This window comes from Bombyx mandarina, chromosome 15 (genome assembly GCF_030267445.1).
Source record: "Bombyx mandarina strain Sakado chromosome 15, ASM3026744v2".
In the NCBI taxonomy this organism is placed as follows: Eukaryota; Metazoa; Arthropoda; class Insecta; order Lepidoptera; family Bombycidae; genus Bombyx; species Bombyx mandarina.
The window spans coordinates 6,156,581-6,180,938 of NC_143221.1; the positions used below are offsets into that span (position 1 = coordinate 6,156,581).

At 42.0% G+C, this 24,358-nt stretch overlaps 2 protein-coding genes across 3 annotated transcripts in view; both read right to left on the minus strand.

Annotated features, from left to right (window-relative positions):
* LOC114247155 (uncharacterized) overlaps positions 1–6,621 on the minus strand; it is a 62,122-nt gene extending 55,501 nt beyond the window's left edge. Inside the window, exon 1 of the mRNA XM_028180022.2 lies at positions 6,326–6,621. The gene's annotated coding sequence lies outside the window, so the exon portion shown is untranslated. The remainder of the gene's footprint in view (positions 1–6,325) is intronic.
* Positions 6,622–7,693: 1,072 nt separating this feature from the next.
* Positions 7,694–23,701, minus strand: LOC114247161 (kynurenine formamidase). 2 transcript variants are annotated; one of them, XM_089732778.1, is made up of 6 exons: positions 23,553–23,604; positions 21,626–21,714; positions 21,279–21,391; positions 10,253–10,354; positions 9,051–9,264; positions 7,694–8,227 (listed from the first exon to the last, which is right to left on the minus strand). In XM_089732778.1, the coding sequence occupies exons 3-6, from the start codon at positions 21,388–21,390 to the stop codon at positions 7,765–7,767; spliced, it is 891 nt and encodes a 296-aa protein (XP_089588904.1). In that variant the 5' UTR covers position 21,391; positions 21,626–21,714; positions 23,553–23,604; the 3' UTR covers positions 7,694–7,764. The 2 variants fall into 2 exon arrangements, with proteins under 2 accessions (XP_089588904.1, XP_028035833.2); XM_028180032.2 differs by lacking the exon at positions 21,626–21,714 and having other exon boundaries at positions 23,553–23,701.
* Between the last annotated feature and the right edge of the window lie 657 nt (positions 23,702–24,358).

Consider the following 24,358-nt stretch of genomic DNA (forward strand, 5'->3'; position numbering starts at 1 on the left):
CAGTCGAATTGAAAATAGATTAATATTGTTTGTCTTTAATATTATTGATCTAACTAATATAATAGTGTTTGACAATAGAATCATAATAATGTTTAAACTTATAATTTCAATTAATTATAGTCGAATCTCGACTACTGCGGGGCCACTAGTTCAAATAAAAACTAGGATATTTCTATATTCTTTTGTGTATTTCGTAATGTATGAATCAAATTCCGGGCTCGCCAGGTTCACACGGATTTTGGGATTGTGATCTTTTATTATCTCTTTCTATTTTCTTCTTCTATTATATTCTCTCTTTATCTATTTTGCGATTAAAAGTGGACTGACGCTCGAAATCTACGATCTGATAAAAGAGGGTGAGACCGAAGCCTTTACGTCATTTTCCGTATACAGTAAGTAAGTAGTTTTTACCCTGCTCCGACCTCGGAAATGTTTTCTAAACAACCCTTATATGGTGTAAAAAAACCGTTCACGAAACCGAATCAACAGTGAGCTCCCCAATATAAGCGAAAAACAATATTTATCCAACAAGCTGAACATAAATACTTTGCTTAGATTTCGTCAACGGATGAAGGTCTTCTCTTGCAAAACTCGGGGTCACCGCAGTTTAAAAAAAAAAATTGTGTGCAGTACCAAAATATATTAAATTAGTGATAATCTATATATATATATACCTAGTCAGGTCATAAGTATTGTCACACAGTAAAAACTTTTCTTTTAGAATGCTGGCCACAAAAAAGTTTATTGAATTCGAATTTCGAATTGTTCATGAAAATAAAAATGTATACTTTTAGAATTTTACTCATTTTTAAATATGGAGTGGACGCTTAAAGAAGACCGTGTTGCAGTTATTGCGTTGCATCGTTGCGGTTACGCGCCAATTAAAATTTTTAACATACTGAAAAATTTGAATATAACCAAAAGATTCGTTTATCGTACCATCAAACGATACAATGAAGACTCTAGTGTAGATGACAGGTCAAGAAGTGGTCACCCTCGGTCTGTTAGGACTCCAGCAGTGATAAAAGCTGTGAAGGCGCGATTTCAAAGAAATCCCAAACGTAAGCAGAAACTGTTGGCCCTTCAGATGGGGTTAAGCAGAACCACGGTGAAAAGGGTGTTAAATGAAGACTTAGGGCTTCGGGCATATCGAAAAAAAACAGGACATCGTTTGAATGCTCGTCTAATGGACCTGAGACTGAAGAGATGCCGCGCTTTGTTGAAGCGGTACGCGGGAAAAAAATATCGGGAAATTCTTTTTTCGGATGAAAAAATTTTTACCGTAGAAGAGAGCTACAACAAACAAAATGATAAGGTGTACGCACACAGTAGTGAAGAAGTGAGCAACCGTATTCCGCGTGTCCAACGAGGTCATTTTCCATCCTCGCTCATGGTATGGTTGGGAGTTTCTTATTGGGGCTTAACAGAGGTACATTTTTGTGAGAAAGGTGTAAAAACGAATGCAGTTGTGTATCAAAATACAGTCCTGACGAACTTTGTGGAACCTGTTTCTCATACCATGTTCAATAACAGGCACTGGGTATTCCAACAAGATTCGGCGCCATCTCATAGAGCAAAGAGCACACAAGACTGGCTGACGGTGCGTGAAATCGACTTCATCCGGCACGAAGACTGGCCCTCCTCCAGTCCAGATTTGAATCCGTTAGATTACAAGATATGGCAACACTTGGAGGAAAAGGCGTGCTCAAAGCCTCATCCCAATTTGGAGTCACTCAAGACATCCTTGATTAAGGCAGCCGCCGATATTGACATGGACCTCGTTCGTGCTGCGATAGACGACTGGCCGCGCAGATTGAAGGCCTGTATTCAAAATCACGGAGGTCATTTTGAATAAACTTTAGTGTCATAAGAATCTATGTTTTGTTAAGTTCATTTTGGTATATGAATGGTTACATAATGAATAAACTTGTTTCAATTATTTTACATTAAACATGTGACAGAATTTATGACCTGACTAGGTATATATGAATTGCTGTTCGTTAGTCTCGCTAAAACTCGAGAACGGCTAGACTGATTTGGCTAATTTTGGTCTTAAATTATTTGTGAAAGTCCAGAGAAAGTTTAAAAGGTAGACAAATATGAAAATGCTCGGAATTAAATAAAAATAACAATTCTGTTTTTCCTTTGATGTGTCCCCCGTCGGACGGATTCCTTTTGTTTGTTTTAAGTTTATTTTATACTAGCGACCCGCCCTCGCTTCGCTTCGGAAACATTAAAACACACATGAAACCAAAAAAATATTTTTTATTTTTATTTTTAAAAAGTAGCCTATGTTCATCAGGGACAATGTCGACTTCTAATGGAAAAAGAATTTTTCAAATCGGTCCAGTAGTTTCGGAGCCTATTCGAAACAAACAAACAAACAAATCTTTCCTCTTTATAATATTATAATACTAGTATTAGTATAGACAAAAGTTTAGGTCTTTTGATTTATCGATTGAGCCACTACAAGGTCTGCCGGGTCAGCTAGTATATTAAATAATATTAGCAATACTCTAATATTATATTTCTAAAATTATTTAAAGATTTTTTTATCATTACTTATTTTTATTTCTTTTAGGGCTTCGTAGGCAAACTCCTCATGTTCATCTGTTTTTTGTTTGCCTCCATGCCATTTTACTGAATAATAATAACAAATTAATTAAAATAAAATTGATAGATCCAATTATTCCTTGAACCTTTGTGCAATATTAAACTTACAAAGAAAAAACAATTCGTTTTTAGAAGACACACCAGTAACTCGACACATGATATGAAAACAAAACTACAGTATTGATTACTGGACGTTAACGTGGGAATTTTTAATTAAATATACTCGTAATGATTGTCATAATGATTTGAAGTTGGATTCGACTAAGGAACTTCTTCATCGAGCAGGAAAACGTGTCTGTGACCACTTTTTTACAAACACAATTGTGTCATAAATATGTAATATATTTGAAGTGTCAACGAATCAACAAAGACAGCCTTGACTTACTTCTAAAAGTCCGACTTCATACGTTATTAGGAGTTTCTGACTTTGATTGATTGTCACATTACAGAAAATAAAACGTTTGGTTCAGCCATGCCTTATTCGTTTCACGAAATTCAGAGTGTTTTAAAGTGGATTTCGATACTATGCAATCAGGGCGACGACAAAATTTATTCCGAAGTTGTTTTATAAGCTTATTAGTACGTACTTTTGTTTTGGGTCGGTACGGTTTATTTTTTCTTTTGTATATTACTGGTTGTTCTCTTTATTTTTACGAAGATTTCATAGTATCGTTTGGGTTGCTGCATGAAATGTTTTATATAATAATAACTAGCTGATCCTGCAGACTTCGTAGGGCCCTAATCGATAAATTAAAGACCTAAACATTGTATAAATTAAACTTAAAACAAAAGGAACCGTCCGACGGGGGACACATCAAAGGAAAAACAAAATTGTTATTTTTATTTAATTCCAAGCATTTTCATATTTATCTACATTTTAAACCTTCTTTGGACTTCCACAAATAATTCAAGACGAAAATTAGCCAAATCGGACCAGCCGTTCTCGAATTTTAGCGAGACTAACGAACAGCAATTCATTTTTATATATATGGATAGATAATAGAATAATAATGATTTTGTTTATAAATTAACTTTTATAATTAATGCATTAAACCTTTATAGACTTCTCTGAAATGTTCGGTAATATCACATGTTTAATTAGTTTAACCGGTTCTTGAGGTAAGTTACTCGAAGCTGGATTCTTTGTTTTTAGATTTCATCATAGAGTAGACAAACAACGGTCAAATCTGTACGTGATAAAAACAAATTTCTTGATGCCAATCTCCATTGCAAGCAGCACGAAGTAACAGTCATGATATGTTGCAGCTTTACTTGGAGTTTCACAATTTTTAATTTTGCATATTACTGATACGTATTGTTAGCTCGATATCTTTTTTATTTTTTTATTGCTTATATGGGTGGACGAGCTCACAGCCCACCTGGCGTTAAGTGGTTACTGGAGCCCATAGACATCTACAACGTAAATGCGCCACCCACCTTGAGATATAAGTTCTAAGGTCTCAGTATAGTTACAACGGCTACCAACCCTTCAAACCGAAACGCATTACTGCTTCACGGCAGAAATAGGCAGGGCGGTGGTACCTACCCGTGCGGACTCACAATAGGTCCTACCACCAGTGATTACGCAAATTATAATTTTGCGGGTTTGATTTTTATTACACGATGTTATTCCTTCACCGTGGAAGTCAATCGTGAACATTTGTTAAGTACGTATTTCATTCGAAAAATTGGTACCCGCCTGCAGGATTCGAACACCGGTGCATCGCAACAACGAATGCACCGGACGTCTTATCCTTTAGGCCACGACGACTTCAAATCTATGCCGATCTCTGCCGCGAAGCACTTATGCGTTCCGGTTTTAACAATTGTGGTTTAAGCCATGAGCCATGTCACAACGTCGGTTGTGGTATAAACATTGTTTGGCTAAAGGGCAATGGTAGGACTTAACTTAAGACGGACTGTGAGTTTGTTGACTATAAAATTAAAACTATTTGAAAAACGTCTGCGATCGATTTTGATAAGCCGATTTGTTTTCTTATTTGTATTTGAGCGAGTATTTGGATATCGTCAAATCTCATCAAGTCATCGAAACACTTCCCAGAGTATGTTGACCAATAGTATGTAGAGTATGCTTCCGCCTATGCTTGACGTCATGTCCTCGACCCGAAAACGTTTCCATTCATTCCAAGCTACGGTACTGTATCTTCATTCTGATTGATGCTAATAAACCCGTTTCACCGCGTTGTCTTGGCGCGTTTTGGATCATACTGTTAAACTAAAGTTACGTAGTTCATTTTGTAATTACATCTTGATGAGATGATAACCCGATTCTGATCTGTCGTAGGATTCAAGTCTCCAAGTTACTATGTCTACTTATATCTTGTAATTTTTATTTTCGTGTATAAAAAGTTTGTGTCGTCGTGGCCTAAAGGATAAGACGTCCGGTGCATTCGTATCGAGCGATGCACCGGTGTTCGAATCTCGCTGGCGGGTACCAATTTTTCTAATGAAATACGTACTCAACAAATGTTCACGATTGACTTCCACGGTGAAGGAATAACATCGTGCAGTAAAAATCAAACCCGCAAAATTATAATTTGCGTAATTACTGGTGGTAGGACCTCTTGTGAGTCCGCACGGGTAGGTACCACCGCCCCGCCTATTTCTGCCGTGAAGCAGTAATGCGTTTCGGTTTGAAGGGTGGGGCAGCCGTTGTGACTATACTGAGACCTTAGAACTATATCTCAAGGTGTGTGGCGCATTTACGTTGTAGATGTATATGGGCTCCAGTAACCACTTAACACCAGGTGGGCTGTGAGCTCGTCCACACATCTAAGCAATAAAAAAAAAATAAAAAAATAGAGAAAGAAACCAAATTAACAAAATTAAATCAGTTTTTGCGGATTCAAATCGAGTTTATTTAATTAAATATTGAATACTTTAATGAAAAAAAGAAAAAAAAACGTGAGATTAAACTTTAGAGTAGTTTTAATTAGGTCTACGCGTTTTGAAAACCGAAGAAAATGCGAAAATTAATAATTTAATTATTTGTGTGTGCAATGAAGTATTTGAGTCTATTTTAGATTTGTTTTTGTATAGTAAATGCTCTCTTTTTTGTGGAATTTAATGAATCAGTAGTCCTTGTTTATATAAATGTTGCCAGTTTAAATTTTCCAAAACAGTTTTAATTCTATCTCTTTGGTTTCTTTATATAGGGACCTGATATGTTCCGTGGTTTTGGCTGCTTTAATTTAGTACTTAACAAAATTTCGTTTAGAAACTAAAAGAGCACTATTTGATGGCAAGCATAGCGATTAAATTAAAATAATCAATTTTAATTCTGGTGATACTGACATTGGGCCAAATTAGGAAAATTATTGTATTGTCATCAGTTCTTTGTACGCATACGATTTCAACTAAAACGAACGCCTTGAAGTTAGGAAGAAATTATTTTGAAATATTCTGTGAAATATGTATGTTGGACAAACTATTGAACGCAAATTAAAAATTAATAAAAAATAATTTAAAATATTTACATATTAGGTCTTTGCGTTGTTACCTGTCACTCATGCACTCATATTTAGTAAGAGACGATTGGCTTTTTCTTTCAATTTCAGTTAATTAAATTCAAAGAACCAAGTCAAGTTTGCGATAAATTATTTATATTAAAATTTTATGCTTATTATTATTGTGTAACCTATGTTTAGCAGTAGTTAGGAAGAAAAATATACCGTATTTACGTTAAACTTACCTTGAAAATTGTTAGCTGACGCCAAGCACAACGGTAATTACAGCTATCGTAAACACGTTACAAAGCCTGAGCTACATCAAACTTCTAAAACTACTTTAAAAACTTTTAATACTAAGGAAAATATTAAGTATTGCTCTTAGTCGCACGACTTAGGTTTAATACGATAGTATAATACTGTTTGTCGAGTTAAAATTCATTAGTCCCTACGAGTTTGAGCGATCGCATTCTGGTGGTTCACATCATGCGAAGTACCGCGGAGTGTGGCCAGCGCGGCGTCGCGTAGCGTTCTGCCGCCAGTACGCGATACGAGGCACGACACTACGCCGCTTGGCAATATCCAACTTTTAGTCAACTTTCCACGCAATTCGCCATTGAACACACACATTTTCACGCGTTTTCACACGGGCGTAAAGAGAACTTTGGCCGAAACGGGGAAAAATATAATGTAAACGTAAAACGATATTCATTTATAATAACAATTACGTTAATGCCCGTAATGTAGCTAGCTACAAGGTAGTGGGTAGGCGCCCTCCTCCTTTCCTCGAGACCGTGTATTCCACCGGTTATTTGATTTTTATTTTTAATACATTGCGTGCAATCCAAAAATATTGCTTATATTTTTTTGCATTTTTTTTATTGCATATCACAGCCCACCTACTGTTATGTGGTTACCGGAGCCCATAAACATCTACAACGTATGCCGTCACCCACCTTGAGATATAAGTTCTAAGGTTCTCTTACCGTATGTTCCATGGGGAGTGCTCTGAGGAATTGTTCGAGATGATACCAGCATCTCGTTTTTACCATCGCACCGCCCGCCACCGGAGTAGAGTTCATCCATACTACCTGGAGCCACTGAGGTCATCCACATTGCGTTTCCAGAGATCTTTTTTGCCACGTACCATCCGGCTATGGAATGAGCTCCCCTCCACGGTGTTTCCCGAGCGCTATGACATGTCCTTCTTCAAACGAGGCTTGTGGAGAGTATTAAGCGGTAGGCAGCGGCTTGGCTCTGCCCATGGCATTGCTGAAGTCCATGGGCGACGGTAACCACTCACTATCAGGTGGGCCGTATTCCCGTCTGCCTACAAAGGCAATAAAAAAAAAAAAAGGTCTCAGTATAGTTACAACGGTTGCCCCACCCTTCAAAACGAAACGCATTACTGCTTCACGGCAGAATATTTAGTGCCAACAATCACTTGCTTTACTATCCAATGCAGTTTTCTAGAATATTTCTAATACATTCTGTATAAACTCATTTGAATCAAGAGGTGAAGAGAAGAAGAATAAATGAAATGTGGTGTTGGGGACTTAGATTTAGCAACCATGCACTAACGAATTTCTCTGGTTGAATTAAATACAATCACGTTAGTTGGAACAGCTTAGGCAATGTTTATTGTATTAATTTACATGTAAAGCTATTTAAATATCAATGTACATTAATCACAGACACCGCTTGATATAAAAAATTTCAAGTAATTTTCATGTTCTCCGAGCGCTTCGACTATGTCGAAATGATCAAAGTTTTCCATAATGTCTAGGTAAGCCTTCACACCGAAATTCGATTGCAGAACTTTGCAAAAATCCCTGGACTGCTTCTGAAATGTGGGACTATCATGTTTTCCGACTATGATGTGCACCCGTATCTTGTCAAACACATCACTGTCCCGTATGTGTTGATAATTGCTTAGAATCGGTGAAAATGCGGCAGCCGTTGTTTCATTCAATTTTAAAGGAGCATTTACAGTTGTCTTGATTAGATCACGTAAATCGTAAACTCCAGAGATGAGAAATACACCAAGGAGCCGATCAGAGCCGGAGGTATTGTGAAGTAATTCTGCGTTATCAAGTATTTTCGAAACGAGGTGAGCTCCAGCCGAATGCCCAGCAAAATATATGCCCCTGTGGACAAATCGAGAGTAAATTCTACGTAGGGCGTAGTTCAGTAGCAATTGTAATCGTTTTACAGCGAACACTTATAGTTGACTATATGTTATTGTAGAATAGCGGTCGCAGCGCATAGAATAAAACATCCACTGTTTCAAAATCTTCTGTTCTATAATTATTATTATTATTTTTTTATTGCTAAGATGTGTGGACGAGCTCACAGCCCACCTGATATTAAGTGGTTACTGGAGCCCATAGATATCTACAACGTAAATGCGCCACCTACCTTGAGATATAAGTTCTAAGGTCTCAGTATAGTTACAAAGGCTGCCCCACACTTCAAACCTCATTTAAAAATTAATTAACACTATTATTACGCCTTGCTCATTTTTTAACCGTCTTCCTTTTCTCTGTCATTCTCTTTCCCCTTTCTGTTTTTTCTCATTCACATGTTAACGTTCCGTTTCACACTCTTTTCATGCGTTCCGTTCTAACCAAGCCTACATTATTATACTTATTATATTATATTATATTATTCTTATTGTTGATTTTATATTGTTAAAAAAAACCCTATGTTTGGTTTGTTGTTGCAAAATTAATTTTAAAATTGACATTTGATATGATACTGTGGAGAGGTTAAACATCTTTATCAAAAGCATTTACAATACTATATTACAATAATAACAGATTATAATTATTTTTTTTTCCACTTATATTGGTTCTTCAAAGCCGATCACAATAACAAAAAAAACAATCGCTTTTTGCAACGTCAAAAGCATCGAGGCTATTATCGATCGTTCACGGGTCATTAGTCTATAATCTAACCGTCTCATCTCACCTAGAGTTCATTTTTTCAGCGTATTCGAAGACGTATTTAGCAGCATTCTGTATCTCTTTGATGATCTCTCCGAGCGTAACCGTAGGGCACAGGTCATAACCTATAATTATCGTTTTGATTCCAGCTCGATAAAACGGTTTCACTGGATATCTGGATATTTCTCGGGAAAGTTCCTGCCAGTATCCACCGTGGACGTAAACGAATATCGGAGCATCTACAATGAAAATACCCATCTGTATTGTAGGCCTACTGAAATCTTCAAGTTTTTATTATTGCGCGTTGTATTGTTTTATGAAATCAAATAAGAATACGAACAAATAAAAATACTGGCAAACTTTGTCGATACCTTTATTCAGTTTCATTTGATATTGTCTAAAATAAACAGTTTCAAGTTTATGTGCAATCTTTATTAAAGTTTACACTGAATACTGGATTATTTGAATAGAGTTTGTATTAAATAAAGCGTGGGCTCACATCTAAATCCACTGGGACCTTTTCAAGAGATAATTACATTTAGGAAACATTTTCAAGTCGATATCAAGTCGAAGTGTCTTACTTCTAATGTCCTATTTTAAGTTAATTACGAGTATTACTCGCATTTGACACGGCTATTAGACTTGAAAGAAAAATGAAGACTATGGAACTCTAATTGCCTTTATATTTCATTAATATCGTGGACGATCATGTGCCCTGCTTGGCTTTTTTAATTCCTTTATCGGATGGACCAACTCACGACCCATCTGGGTCTAAGTGATTACGAGAGACAACTTCTGAGTTACGGATATGGGCCAAATGTATTAATTACTATAAAACACAATATTGCTTCATCGTAGAAGTCGTTCGTCAACATATGTAAATTACATATTTCATTACAAAAATGCCTGCCGGTGATTTTTTTTCCTACCTAAGCTGATAGCTTGAGAGGCTATGTCAACGTGACCGAGCGAGTAGGTGAGCTCACGGGGCTCAAACCTGGCGAAGTTGCTAACACTGACCCTAACAAGAGCAGTTCTTCGCAGAATTTACCACCGGATCGGAAACGCGACCCACTGAGAAGGTCCGGCGACAAACTCAGTGGGCTGTGTCTGTCGGTCTGTGAGATTACAGCACCCCATAGTAGCATCGCTCGATACAATTACACCAAACGTCTTATCCTTTAAGCCACGGTTGTCTTCAAATTGTTATCAAAACATTTGGCTTACCATTTGGAAGGTCCGTTCCAAAAATATCGAGTTTCTGTCGAGATGTGGGTCCATATTCTATATCCAGTTCATGAGGTATTTTAATGACTGCATCTAGGCTAGCTGAAATAAGATTTTAATCTTAGTAAATTCTTCACTATTGACTTCCACGGTGAAGGAGTAACATCGTTTAATAAAAATCAAACCTGCAAAATTATAATTTCCGTAATTACTGGTGGTAGGACCTCTTGTGCGTCCGCGCGGGTAGGTACCACAATCCGTTGTAACTATGCTTGAGACCTTAGAACTTTTATCTCAAGGTGGGTGGCGTATTTACGCTGTATATGTCTATGGGCTCTAGTAACCACTCAACACCGAGTGGGCTGTGAGCTCGTCCTCCCATCTAGCAATAAAAAAGAAAATTATAATATGGTAATAAGAGCGTTAGCGTGGTGTGCGTTGTTTGATGTCGTTTGAAGTTAAAAGGATAAAGTGCCCATACTACTCGTATCAAGAAATGTGACTGTGCCTTTGTTCAGATACTCCAGACAAATACTTTTAGTTCGTAGATCGATTAATAATTAAAGGCTCTAATGACTGATTCGGTGGTGCAGTAGTTTGCGCCGCAGATTACTGTGTCGAGGGTCATGGGTTCGATTCCCAGATCAGGCAAACATTCGTGTGATGAACAGGTTTGTTTTCTCTTTGTCTGGTCGTGTAATATCTATTTATGTATGTATTTAGGCGTATATAAATACGAATATCGATGTCTGGTTCCTATAGTATAGATAATCCTAGTGTAGGCCCAGATGGCTGTATGTTACTTGTTTTCAGTAATTATATTAATATTATTATTACTAATAAAAATTTGAAAATTTTCTTAGATTTTTTAGTCAGTTCCGTAATGTTTTCGTCGATAAAAAGTGAATTGAGCTTAGTAGTCGCTAAGAATAATTATATTGATCAGCAAGTAATGTTATACTGGGCAGCCTTAAGGTTACCAATCGATGTCATAGGAAATTAAGCGGATCTGCAGTGATATTAGTAATAGAGCAGCTGCATATCGAAAGTGTTCTATTTCCGGAAGATCTAAAAATAGTTGATCTAATAATAATAATTCTTAAAAGAAACTTACATTAAAAGTAACGTGTTGTGATACTGCTCACATCTATAGTTAAAACAGTTCATGTAAATGTTATCAAATATATTTTATAGGAAGCACATTGTAATTTATCGATTTGATTTGACGGACTGGGAAACTGGTCCTTTTGTCTAATCTCATTAAAGTATTATAGGCATTTAAATATGAAAGAAAAAACAAGTTCTTTCTCTCTGTATTGATTTCTCAGGAGTTTGTAGCTCAATATTAGTACATAATTGATTAACCGACAGATTGGATGATAGCGGTTTATGTGGCCCGCTGCTGACTTTTTTAAGTCAGTACTAGTCAAGTTTTTAAGTCAGTACTTTACTGGTGGTAAGACCTTTTGTGAGTCCGGGCGGGTGGGTACCACCGCCCTGCCTGTTTCTGCCGTGAAGCAGTAATGCGTTTCGGTTTGAAGGGTGGGGCAGCCGTTGTAACTATACTGAGATTTTAGAATTTATATCTCATGGTGGGTGGCGCATTTACGTTGTAGATGTCTATGGGCTCCAGTAACCACTTAACACCAGGTGGGCTGTGAGCTCGTCCACCCATCTAAGCAATAAAAAAAAAAAAAAGTAGGACATAACCGGACTCCGCCTACGCGCGACGGTGGCAAGTGCGACATTTCCGATTCGAACCTGTTAAAAATCAGGTCTCTCAAAATCCGACATCCGAGCTTTGCATGAAGCAGAAATCATCTGAGACAAGGCGAGTGTTGCTAGCTTGTTGTTCGAACTATTTAGAATCCGAACTTAGAGAGAGAAGAAGGGTCGTCGTACCCCCTTACGGGGGTACGGAACGGGCCTCGGGGCGAACCCCACTGCCCGGGCAGAAGCTCCCTACCACATAGGGCAGGGGTGAGTTGATGCAGGGGGGAATGGGAAGAGGGTTCGTATGCGCGTTCGGCGCACTCCACATCGACAAAATATATACATATACATAATACGATGAGCTTGATGTAAGCGACGGATTGATGCCCGCGGAGGTGGCACCCCGGCGCCGGCTGCTGTCCTTGGCTTCGGTTTTTTTTTTTTTTTTTTTTTTTTTTTTTTTTTTTTTTTTTTTTCCCCTTACAATCTAACTAATTCTAACTAAACTAACTACAACTAACTATACTACTATATACATCTATATACAAGGACCCAGGGCAACAGACAGCAGACGAGGGGCCCGCCACCGGCCCCATGCCGCGGCCCCACCTCTACAATTCAGAGGGGGGGCCGCGGCACTACTTTGGCGCTCACCCGCTAGGAACTCCCCAAAAGGGGAAGGCCGTCGCGGGGAGGGACCGACGTATAGTCACTTCCCATAAGGGGGAGTGGTCCACCCAACGGGGGTGGGAAATGGGTCCCCATAAGGGGGGCACCCCAACAATGTGGGGGGAACTGACGAGTGTGGACAGCTCAGTCCCATGGGGGCACTCATTATGAGCACTCCCATATCACTCCGGTTAAGCCGACTATCTTACCATAGAAGGGGGTTCTAGTAGCTCCCTTGGTAGCGCCCGACCATCAGGTGGTCTGGCGTGCAAGGGAGCTAAATTGTGGAGATGCTCGTGGGGTCCACCGTCAGCCCGCTCGTAAAGATTACGAGCTAGCCTCCGGATGAACTCCTCGAGCGACTCCACATCCAGATCCCGGGCGATTACGGCATTACTGACGTAACGCCCAGCTCCGACTATCGTGCGAAGAGCCAGATTCTGCTGGGCCTGTAACTTCACCCGCATGACCTGCGGGATGAGGTGATACCAGGCCGCAGCTGCGTACGTGATACGGGAACGGACATACGTCTTATAAATGCCGAGCTTAGTCCTGACCGGCAACCCGGAGGCTAACACCGGCCGGAGGAGGAATCTCGCATAGCGAGCGGCCGCCAACGCCGATTTGGCGTGGGCGGTCATCCTCAAACTCCGGTCGATATCGACCCCCAAGTACCGGACGCTGGATCTAAACTCGACATTAGCGCCACGGAGACTGAGCTGTCCCGGGACGACTGTTGTGCGGACCGGACCGAAGAGGATAGCCGCAGTCTTCCCCACGTTGACCGCGACCCTCCATCGGTCCAGCCACTGGGGCAGTAAGTCCAATAGCCTCTGCATCCTCGAAATGGCCGCAGAGGGGAAGTTGGATGACGCGAAGTAGGCGCTGTCGTCGGCAAACAGCGCCAACTTCACGTCGGCTTCCCACGCTTGGAGGTTGCCCTCAAGCGTGGGAATGTCGTTGGTATAGAGAGCGTAGAGGAGTGGTGCCAGGACACTCCCCTGAGGAACTCCGGCCGTGACTGGGCGCACCGACGACTTGGCGCCCTCGACCGCGACAAGGAAGGATCTTCCCTCCAGGTACGACCCCAGTAGTCGCACGTAGGCGTGCTGGAGGTCCGTGTTCCGCAGCAACTTGTGAACCAGTCCCGCATGCCAGACACGGTCGAAGGCCTTCTCGATATCGAGAAAGACTGCGGCCGTGTACTGGCGCGCGTTGGACCGATCCGCCAAGTGATGCATAACTCGGACCAATTGCAGCGTTGTCGAGTGACCGCTGCGAAACCCGAATTGCTCGGGTTTGAGAAGGATGTGCGGCGACACCCTTCTCAGCAGCAGCCGCTCGAACAACTTGCCCACATGCGACAGCAAGGTGATCGGACGGTAACTGGAGGGATTTCTCCTATCCTTGCCGGGCTTGGGCAAGGCAATGACCTTGCCCAATTTCCAAATTCCCGGGAAGTGTCCTGTGGACAGAATGGAATTGAACAGCCGTGTCATGTATGACACGACCGTTTCAGGGAAGTGGAAGAATGCGAGGGAGGGAATACCGTCCTCACCCGGCGCCTTGCGCCTCTTCATCCGCTTGATGGAGAGACGCAATTCGCCGGGAGTGATGAAATCATCATCTCCCAACGGTGGCACCGGGGAGGAGAGTAGGTTCGCTACGCTCTCTTCCACCGATTGGTGGAATGCGGCCTCTGAGGATACAGAGTCATTTGGAGCGAACTGCCGCTCCAGCATTGCGGCCAGGACATCGGCGCGGGCCTGAGCCGAGAAGCATCGGTTGCCCCTCTCGTCCACAAGTGGACAAGTGGGGGCAGGCCGATTTGAGAGCTGGCGGCAAAGTCGGTGGAGGGACACGGAAAAGGGGTCCTCACGGGCCTCCTCAATCCTTTCCTCCCACGTATAGCCCCGGAAGGAGCTAATCTTCGCCGCCAACTCCGCTTCCAACTCATTAAGCTCGCGCTTGATCCTGGGACAACGAGTTGTCGCCCAGAGCCTCCTCAGGCCCCTCTTCCGGCGAATGATCGCTTTCAGATGGGCCGGGAGTATACCTCTGGGCCCGCCGCTGGGCACAAGAGTCGTCGCCTGGTCGATCGCTCCCCTGATGGAGTCGACAAGGCGGACCGCCGCGTCGTCGACCCCATCAGGGGTGTTGGGGTCCTGAATTACGGGAAGGTCGACCAGTCGTCTCTTAAAGAGCTCCCAGTCGACCTTCGGTCGTAGGGGCGAGGTCGCAACCCGGGTGAGCCCCATACCCAGTGTCACCAGGATAGGGAGATGGGGGGTACCCAGGTCGTACAGTGCCTCGATCGTTACGGGGCACCGTAGCCCCTTATGAACACACACGTCCAGTACATCGGGCTGATATCGCGCGGCGGACGGGACGTGCGTGGGTTCGTCGGGGCCGACCACGGAGTAGTCGCCCCTATCGGCATCTTCTAACAGCCGCCTGCCCACTGCTGTGTTAAGTCGGGAGCCCCACGCGACGTGTTTCGCGTTGAGGTCCCCGACCAGCAGAGCTGGGCGGCTGTCGTAATTCAGGGCCCGTCTTATATCCTCAGGGTGGAACTCAGGCCCCGGGGGTCTATACGCGGCGTAAATCCGCATATCTCCCCCCGAGGTGTGTACCCTCACACCGACTGACCTTGTCGATGTGAAGGACAGCAAATCCAACTGATCATGCACCACGTCCCGCCTGACGAGGGCCGCAGTGCCCCTGAACGGCCGCCCGGCAGGGGTAAGCTCGTCACGTCGGTACATGAAGTAGTTGGGAATCCTGAACGCATCCTGAGGACGTAGCTTGGTCTCGCCCAGGAGCACAACCTCAGGGTTGTACTCCCGGGCGAGAATCAAGAGGTCGTTCTTACGGGATTTAATCCCGTCGGGGTTCCAGTAGATGATGCGCAACTCCTGGCTAGCCATTGAGCTGCGCAATCATCTGGTAGAACCCCGACAGGAGCGCCCCGAAAGGGCTAGCTCCCGAGGCGATCTCACGGATCACTCCGGAGATCACCTCGGACAATCTCTCCCACAGTGCGAGGAGCCATGCAGCAAAGCCAGCAGGTTGTGAGGCCTGCCGACCGCTGCGCCGCTCACGCTGAGGGCGGGGAGGGAGGGAATGAATATTTGGGCCCGAGGCCGTTGGGTCTACGGGCTTTTCAGTTGAAGGTTTTGTTGTTGGCCTGAATATAGAGGAGGTGGAGGCTACTGCCTCTTCCGGCTCCACATACTCCACCTCCATTTGTTGAGGCGCCTCTTTTTGTGACTTGGGTTGGGCAGTTGAAGTACTGCCTGTGGCTTGGGTTTGCAAGGCTTGTTCTTGGGCCTTTGCCGCAAGTTTCTTCTCCTTTTTTTTGATCTTTTTATTTTTGTTTTTCTTTGCGTTTCTTGCAGCTTTCCCTCCGGTAGTGCGTACTTGCTTAGAAGACGCAACAGCTGGAGCTCTTGGGACGGGAGCAGAAGATGTGGAAGGACGTGGTGGGTTAGCCTCCGCCATCAGCGTTGCCGCTGCGGCGTGGGCCTCCACATTCGTAGGAAGGAGTGTGGGTTGGGAAGGAGGAAGGGAAGATTTTCCCTTCCCCTTACCCTTCCCTTGGGGGATCGGTAAAGGGGCAGCGGTGGGAGTAAGAACTGGGTTCGCCCTTGGCCGCGGCACCGGTGGTAATGGAGGGGGAGCGGTTACCCCCATCATCCTCAGCCTCCTGCGGTAGGTTACACACCGTCTGTCGACGGCGGCATGATCCTTACCACAGTTTGCACAGGTGAAGGGGCCCTCCCTCGGCCTCGGGCAGTCCGCCACGACGTGCTCACCTGCACATCGCACGCAGCGGACCGCTCGATGACAATTGTAGGAGGCGTGACCAAAGGCCTGGCAGCGGTGACACTGCGCAGGACCCTTGCCGGGACGCCAACCTTCAACCGTCACCCCCGGCAAGTATAGCAGTTCACTGACTGCATACAAGCGGGCGAGGTCGACCTTCGAGAGGTGGTCTAGAGCTACATGAAAAATGCAGCTCGGCCTACCCTTCTTGGCCTCTATACACCGGGCATAGCGCGCCGGGAATCCCAGTTCTTTGAGGGCGTTGATGATTGCTGCCGAGTCCGTGTCGGCAGGGAGGCCCCGAATCGCTACCTTAGTGGGGATGTCCTCCGACATTGCGTAACAGTACCACTTAATGGTACTGTCCGCGGCGGAGGCCCCCGACAGGTACGACTGGACCGCCCTGTATTCCTCCACGGACGTAGGCAGGAATCGAAAACCGGACCCATGGGGCCTCACCGAAGGAGCTCGGCCTAGTCGCTCCCTAATGGCGGCCATGTGGCTAGGCCAATTAGGGAGCACCTCCACCAATATAGGTGGGTGGCGTTTGAGCTCTGCGGCGCGGCCCCTAGTGCCCGGGGTAGGAGTGGCTGATGTAATTGGGACTGTAGCTCTTGGAGGAATGGAACGGATTGGAGGACGAACTGCGGCTTTGGCCGCGTACGAAGTTCTTGGGACGGTAGCTGGAGCAGCTGGGAATGAAGGAGTCTGCGTATGCGTACGCAACTGCGTGGCCTCTAAGTCCATATACCTCGTAGATTCGAGGTTGCCTGCCGTGCTGCTTAGGGCAGGGGCACCTCGAGGCCGAACAGAAGGGATGGGAGATATAGGAGGAGAAGGGGAACGAGGAGGGGTTCTCTTGCACCGTCGTACTTCCGCCGTACTGGCAAGAGCCCTTGGCATAGGAGTGGGTTTAGAAGTGGGAGTGGGTTCAGGACTACCACTGCGAGAGGAGGAACAAGAAGAGGAGGGAGTCGTGGTATAGGAAGGAGAAGTAGAGGAGGACTCCTCGCTGTTGTCATCCTCCCTAGACCTAGACGACGGTCCTATCCTGGCGCGTTTGTCACCTCCGGATGAGCCCTGGTCCGACTCGGACCTGGCCTTCTTTCGAGACCGAGTGGCCCCCGAACGAGCGGCCGGAGTAGGAAAGGTACTTTCCCCCGGACCGGTCTTCGGGGACCCCTGGGCCTCTCTGGAAGGTCCAGGCCGATTGGCCAGGTCAGGGTCCATAAGACCGGGGTTAGGGGTCGAAGGTCGGTGGGCAAACATGCGTGAGACCACAGAACGTCCTTTGGACGGGCCGGGCGTGCTGACTATGGGGGGTGATGTCCCCCCAGACATGTTTTTACCGACTCCTATCTTACCGAGTTCATCGGTCTTCCGAAGTAATACGGATTCAGAGAAGTAAAAAGAAACTAAAACCGATAAGGGAAAGCAACTTGAAATATAACAATGTAACTGAACTACTTTTTTTTTTTATCAAACTATTAAACAACAGTTAAGCAAGAGGCCGGTCGATGCTACCGCTATCTATTGAATTTATTGTAAACCTGTCAATGAACTCTATACTTTGTTAATTAATGAACTGAATTGTTGGTAATTGTGAATCGAATACTAGGTGGAGCTGTAACTAATGTTATTATTGAATATTTATTTTATAATAAATGAATACTAAATTAATTTAATAAACTAGAAACTAAAGAACTAAGGGAGTCACACTCCGCGCAACGCGACAGCGGCTCAACTAATGTTGTTGACTATTTAATTTACTGAACTGAACTATTATACACTAAGATCTAACTACTATGATATCGATCAAATTGAATTGAATCAAATTAATACTGGACTATATAACTAAGATAAAGAAAATAAAAAGATGAATAGTAATAATGAATAATGAAAACAATTTAATTTAACTAATTAGTAATTAACTGTACTTAATTTCAACTATGAACTATCTTAATTAATGTATCATTCGACGGCCGGCGGCCGAAGACCACGCGCCAGCACAGCTCGGCCAGTCAGAGGACCCAGGATCTCAAGGTTGACGAAACAATTTCGTCGCACTATGAACCCCGGAGTCGACTGGCAGGCAGAGCCACTACCGAACACACGGTCCACGAAAACCTCCGCCGAGCAACACCACAGTTTACTAACCTGGTCGCAGATAAGCTGTACCACTGTCGCGCCCGCAGGATCTGTCAAACTAACTTAATAACTAATGCTATCTACTAAAGAAGTTAATGTATAAATTAAATAAACTAATCAAATGATATATAATAGAAGTGTAGCGAAGGAGGTACAAACGTTGGTTAATTGTATAATAAAACAACAGTTTGTACATGGTTAATAAAAGATGAATTTAGGAAAGCAACGGCATTCAACGAACGGCCCACTTACCGTTGGGTGGGGTTGGTAAATTTCCTTGATGCTATGTAGTAAATTAAATTTAATAGAATTTGGATCAATATGAAAAAACAAGTCTAAATGTGGGTAGTTGGGTGAAGAAAAATCTGTGTAAAAGAACAACGCCTCTGATTGGCTTACGGAACTATTGTAATTATTGAACTAATTTTATCTTAAACTAGGGAAATTTACCAATTAACTATGAACCTATGAATCCAACAATATATATACAAAATGAGAATGAATAAAAAAACTTACTACTATTTACTTACGGGGGTCACGATAAACTGGGCCACGGCTACAAGGAGTCAGTTAACCGGGTTTAGTAGCAGCCCCGCCAAACCCCTAAGGGTAGGGGAGGACTGGGAGCGGACACGGATGGCCAGACTCGGTGGCGCTAACGTAACTCGGTTTTATTCTTTAGAATAAAGTGAGTACGCAGCTTACACAGGTATGAACGACACCCACCCGCATTAACAGACGTTAAGAAATATGGTGTCGAACAACTCACCTGTTCCCGGGTCCCGAATTTCGTTTGCTCGGAGCGTCACCACACCGACACAACACTTCTGGATCACAACACTCACGCTTTGGGCACACACAATCGCACAGCACAAGCAATAGGGGCCTCGTAGCACTGGTGTCCCGGGCTGATCCGAACTTTCACCGTGAAAATTGACATCTGAAGTGCACTCATTTTTAAGAGTCGAGGCACGGCTCAGGGTTTTCTACTGGGTAGTTGTGGATATAGTTGTGGATGACACTAACTTTTGCTGTTTGCAGCCCCATTTAGATTCTCTAACGAGGTGGTGTTAAGATGACGACTTCATACTTAATTAAAAATCAATTTATTCATTATTGAATATTTCAGACCATTCCATGTACAGAGCTTAGTAGCGCTCGACCATGGATAATTATTATTACATATAAGCTAGAACTGTCCATTGGTAGATATTGTCGAGTACTATAACAATATGCTTTAAGGTTTATTATGGATTACAAGTTTAATTGCAGCATTCACACCGAGCGAGTTTGCAATAAACTTAACTAACCATAATTTTACAATACAGTCGCTTTGATCGTAGTTACAAATATAATTTTTATGCCATTGCTGCTGACTATATGTTTTATTTTACTTTATTACTACTGTTAATTTTGCAAACAAAAGCATTACGAAATCAACCGAATATTTTCTGATTAATTGGGTAGCCACTCCAATCAATCATCATAATAAATAAAAAATAGCCTCCAGTACCGAATGAGGGTAGTTTTTTCACAGCCGACACAAGCATATTAAACAGGCCAAATAACTTTTAGTTATTTTTATAATTGACTGAATGTAAAAATAAAATAATGTTTTATTGTCATACATAGATTACAGCCCACTTTGTGGTAATAAGTTACTATGCTCATGGAGATTACATATGCTAGAGATACAGCTCGGTACCTACCGGCTCTTTTGGTTCATTCCCAAGTCTGAGGGTAGGTAGCAAAAATTACGCACTGTTCAAGAACGCGATTCCAAATTATAGGGATGAACTTTGCTTAGGTGACGTATGGTATGGTAGTAAAGGAGATATGGTAGGAGGATCACGTCAATTAATTAATTCCTCAGCGCTCAATTTAACTGAATCTTTAGATCATATCTTTCTGGAATGCGCTCTTAATGATGAATTTAAAAGTCGTCGTGGCCTAAAAGATAAGACGTCCGGTGCATTCGTATCGATCGATGCACTGGTGTTCGAATCTCGCTGGCGGGTACCAATTTTTCTAATGAAATACGTACTCAACAAATGTTCACGATTGACTTCCACGGTGTAGGAATAACATCGTGCAATAAAAATCAAACCCGCAAAATTATAATTTGCGTAATTACTGGTGGTAGGACCTCTTGTGAGTCCGCACGGGTAGGTACCACCGCCCCGCCTATTTCGGCCGTGAAGCAGTAATGCGTTTCGGTTTGAAGGGTGGGGCAGCCGTTGTGACTATACTGAGACCTTAGAACTATATCTCAAGGTGTGTGGCGCATTTACGTTGTAGATGTCTATGGGCTCCAGTAACCACTTAACACCAGGTGGGCTGCAAGTTCGTCCACACATCTAAGCAATAAAAAATAAAAAAAAGATTGCCCACCACTATATTGTTTACTAGCTAACACTAACATCCCGTTCCCAATTAATATGAACTATCTCTTAACATTCCCTAATCCTAAAGTTGTAAATGCATTAGCTTATTTTATTTCCCGCAATAACATTAAACTGTAAAAATATTTACAAATTTTTCTCCAGTTCTCATTCATCTCATCTGCTACCATCTATCTATATCACTGATATTCTATACCTGGTACCTGACATTGGCAGAGTCATTCGTCAAAGAAGAGACTCGAGCCATAAAAAAAAAAACCAATAAATACCTTCGGTAACTAATTTTACGTGATTTTGTAATACTTGTTCTGGGGTTGAGAATCGTGGTGACCAACGACTCGGTGAATATTCTCGTTCAAAATCCAAAACTTCCTCTGACATCCTGCGAACAGTGTTGATCTGTTTAAAGCTGATTCAATAAAACAGAAATCATTATTGTCAAAATCATTGTACTGGAATGCAGTTGAAGTTGATTCGAAAGAAATAATGCGACAAAGAACCATTACTAATTTTGTTTATTTATTATTATTATTTTTTGTTGGCATACGCGTATGCCTCCGATCTAATGGTAAGTGATCAGTGCGGCTGATGGACGTATGGAATAGTAACATCTCACCTCTTCTAATTTCGTGTGTCGTCAAAGTCGACGACTGTATTCACTGTAAAATGTCTTCTTTAAGTATTAAATCAGCCGAATCACATGCACTGAGAGTAGAGAATATTTTAAGTCCTCATTTAAATCCTATACATTTCTACCGTGAAGGAATCATATGATGTACATTTCAGTTTGTAGGGTGGAAGAGTCAATATTATAAGTCCTCATTTATATGCTAAACATTTCTAGCGTGAAGGAATCATATGTACATTTCAGTTTGCAGGGTGGAAGAGTCAATATTATAAGTCCTCATTTATATGCTAAACATTTCTAGCGTGAAGGAATCATATGTACATTTCAGTTTGTAGGGTGGAAGAGTCTTTGTAAAATTGAAAGATTGACTGCATGTGTCAAAGTGGATGGCGCTTTCTTTTTGTGATGCCACGAACCCCCATAACCGACTAATACCAAAAATAGTCGCATTATACTAGGTCATCCTGCTCGTTTGCTCAACACCACAGATACCTAACAACTGTCTTAATTAAATTTTTTTGGAGTTGGAACAAGTCAGAATCCAAATATAAATAGGAAGTGTAGAATAGGAAGAAAACAGTTAAGTACAATTGACTCTTTTTTTCGTTATCCGATTTTCTTTCTTTTTAGTAGCTATTGAAGAACTTTAGTGTTAACCAACAAAATACATCGGAGATATTCAGTCTTTTTTTTTTTAAAAAGAAAAATATTTTCTCCTTTGTTTGTCAATCGATTATTTATTTTTAATAGCTATTGACACACTTTAATTGTATCAATAAAACGTTTTTGTTACTCAGTTTTACAAAAAGCAGTTTTTTTTTTTTTAAATGTCATTACAACACAAAAGAAAAGTTCAATACGTTGAATAAATTAAAATATTGATATTTCAGCAATTGTGGTCAAATTTCGATCATTGAGCTAAAAGATAAACCGAATAAAAAGAAAAAAAAATATTTGATCAACTCACTAAAAAAATTAAAAATAACATTGTGTAAGTTGAATATGTTGAAGTGAAAGATATAAAATATTTATTTGATGTCAAACAAATTCAGTAAAACCGGTTGGTTGGTGCCACCAACTTGGTGGAACTAGTTTTACTCGTAATTGTTAATTCCTTATTATATAATTTTTCTTGTCTAGCACCGACTACAAAATAAACCGAACATTACAATATCATTTTTAATTAATAACTAGATGATGACCGAGCTATGCTCGTTTTTTTTTGATAACGCCATCTTGTTGTGTCTTTAAAGCGGTTAGTTGCCCTCAATTAAGAAAAATAGTATTATTATTCGCCAATAGATGTCGGGAAGAGTTGATTATTGAAAACACGAATAAAACAACATTTTCTGAAATTAAATCGTAGCTAGATCGATTTATCGCCCCCGAAATCCCCAGTATACTAAATTTTATGAAAATCGTTGGAGCCGTTTCGAGATCCAGATTATATACATATATATTAATATACAAGAATTGCTCGTTTAAAGGTATAAGATAAGGTAAGATAAGACTTCTTGAAAGAGTAAGAGTGTTTTTTTTAAAATGCTCCCTTCATTTGAAAAGCGCCTTTTTGGGTAATTTTTTTCTGGGAATTTAGGTCAGAAATACTCAATAGATCATAAAAAGAAAAAAAATGGGACTGCATTAGAGTGTAGCCCGGGCAATCCAAATGAGATCAACGCAATCGATTTAGCTTAACAGAGTTAAAAAAAGGGTATACAAATAAAAAGAGAAAGAGTTCGAGTTGATAGTCTCCTTCCGTTTTGAAGATAGTTAAAATTTTAACTTTGTTATAATATAAAATTGTGACTGAATTCGCATGCCATAAACAACCAGTCATAACATTAGGAAACTTCGTACTGTTACGAAGATATAACAAACAACATTAATTCATAATATTTGAGTAAGTACTTACGTTAATTAAACAATTAATTTAAACGATAACGTTCATTAGATGTTTCCCGTGCGACTTCAACGTGCTTACTGAGAGTTCGCTTAGATTTCGAGCTGTCTTCTTAATAATACGAACTTACTTGACACATAACTCAGTCACAGACTATGTATGCATGCAGATGCCTTTTTTTTGTATCGTAGCACAAGCGTGCTTCCCACTTACGGCCGGTCTCAATAACGTATCCTCGATATTTTTCAGTGATCTCGGATCGAAATTTCAATCCAAAAATTACAAAACTGTTTTCATAACCAAACCACAGATTGCTTTGGAAATCCGAAAATGCAATCTATATGCCAGAGGGCGTCAATCCATTTCGACCACTTTTTGGATCGCCCTCTGTGGGAAAAAATCTGTGGTTGGTTTTCAATAATCGATCTTTTGACTTTGACAAGTCTACCATCAGGTTACCGGATCCCGAAGCCACTACAACCAAAATGCCATCTTGAGACTAAAAATCCTAATCTCAGTTGTATTGTTTAATTCATATGCTCTTACTGATGATTACAAATTAGCAAAGCCGCGAACGCGTCGCGCCCCGGCCCTCAGACTCCCGTTGCGCCTCCAGCCCGTGCCACTCCGTCCCCGCGTCCGGTGGCACAAAATAAAACCCAGACCCCTCCCCCGGTAATCCTCCAAGAGAAGGCAGCTTGGGATCGAGTTTCCCTGGCCCTTAAGGCCAAAAATATCAACTTCACGAATGCCCGTAACCTCGCGAACGGCATTCAAATTAAGGTTCGAACACCCGACGACCATAGGGCCCCCTCTTC

Coding starts and splice junctions, on each gene's coding strand:
- LOC114247161 (XM_028180032.2), bottom strand. CDS start 21,390: ATGTCAGAGGAAGTTTTGGATTTTGAACGAGAATATTCACCGAGTCGT. Junction 10,355..21,278: donor CGTAAAATTAGTTACCGAAG/GTATTTATTGGT, acceptor ATCTTATTTCAG/CTAGCCTAGATGCAGTCATT. Junction 8,228..9,050: donor GCTGAAAAAATGAACTCTAG/GTGAGATGAGAC, acceptor ATTTGTCCACAG/GGGCATATATTTTGCTGGGC.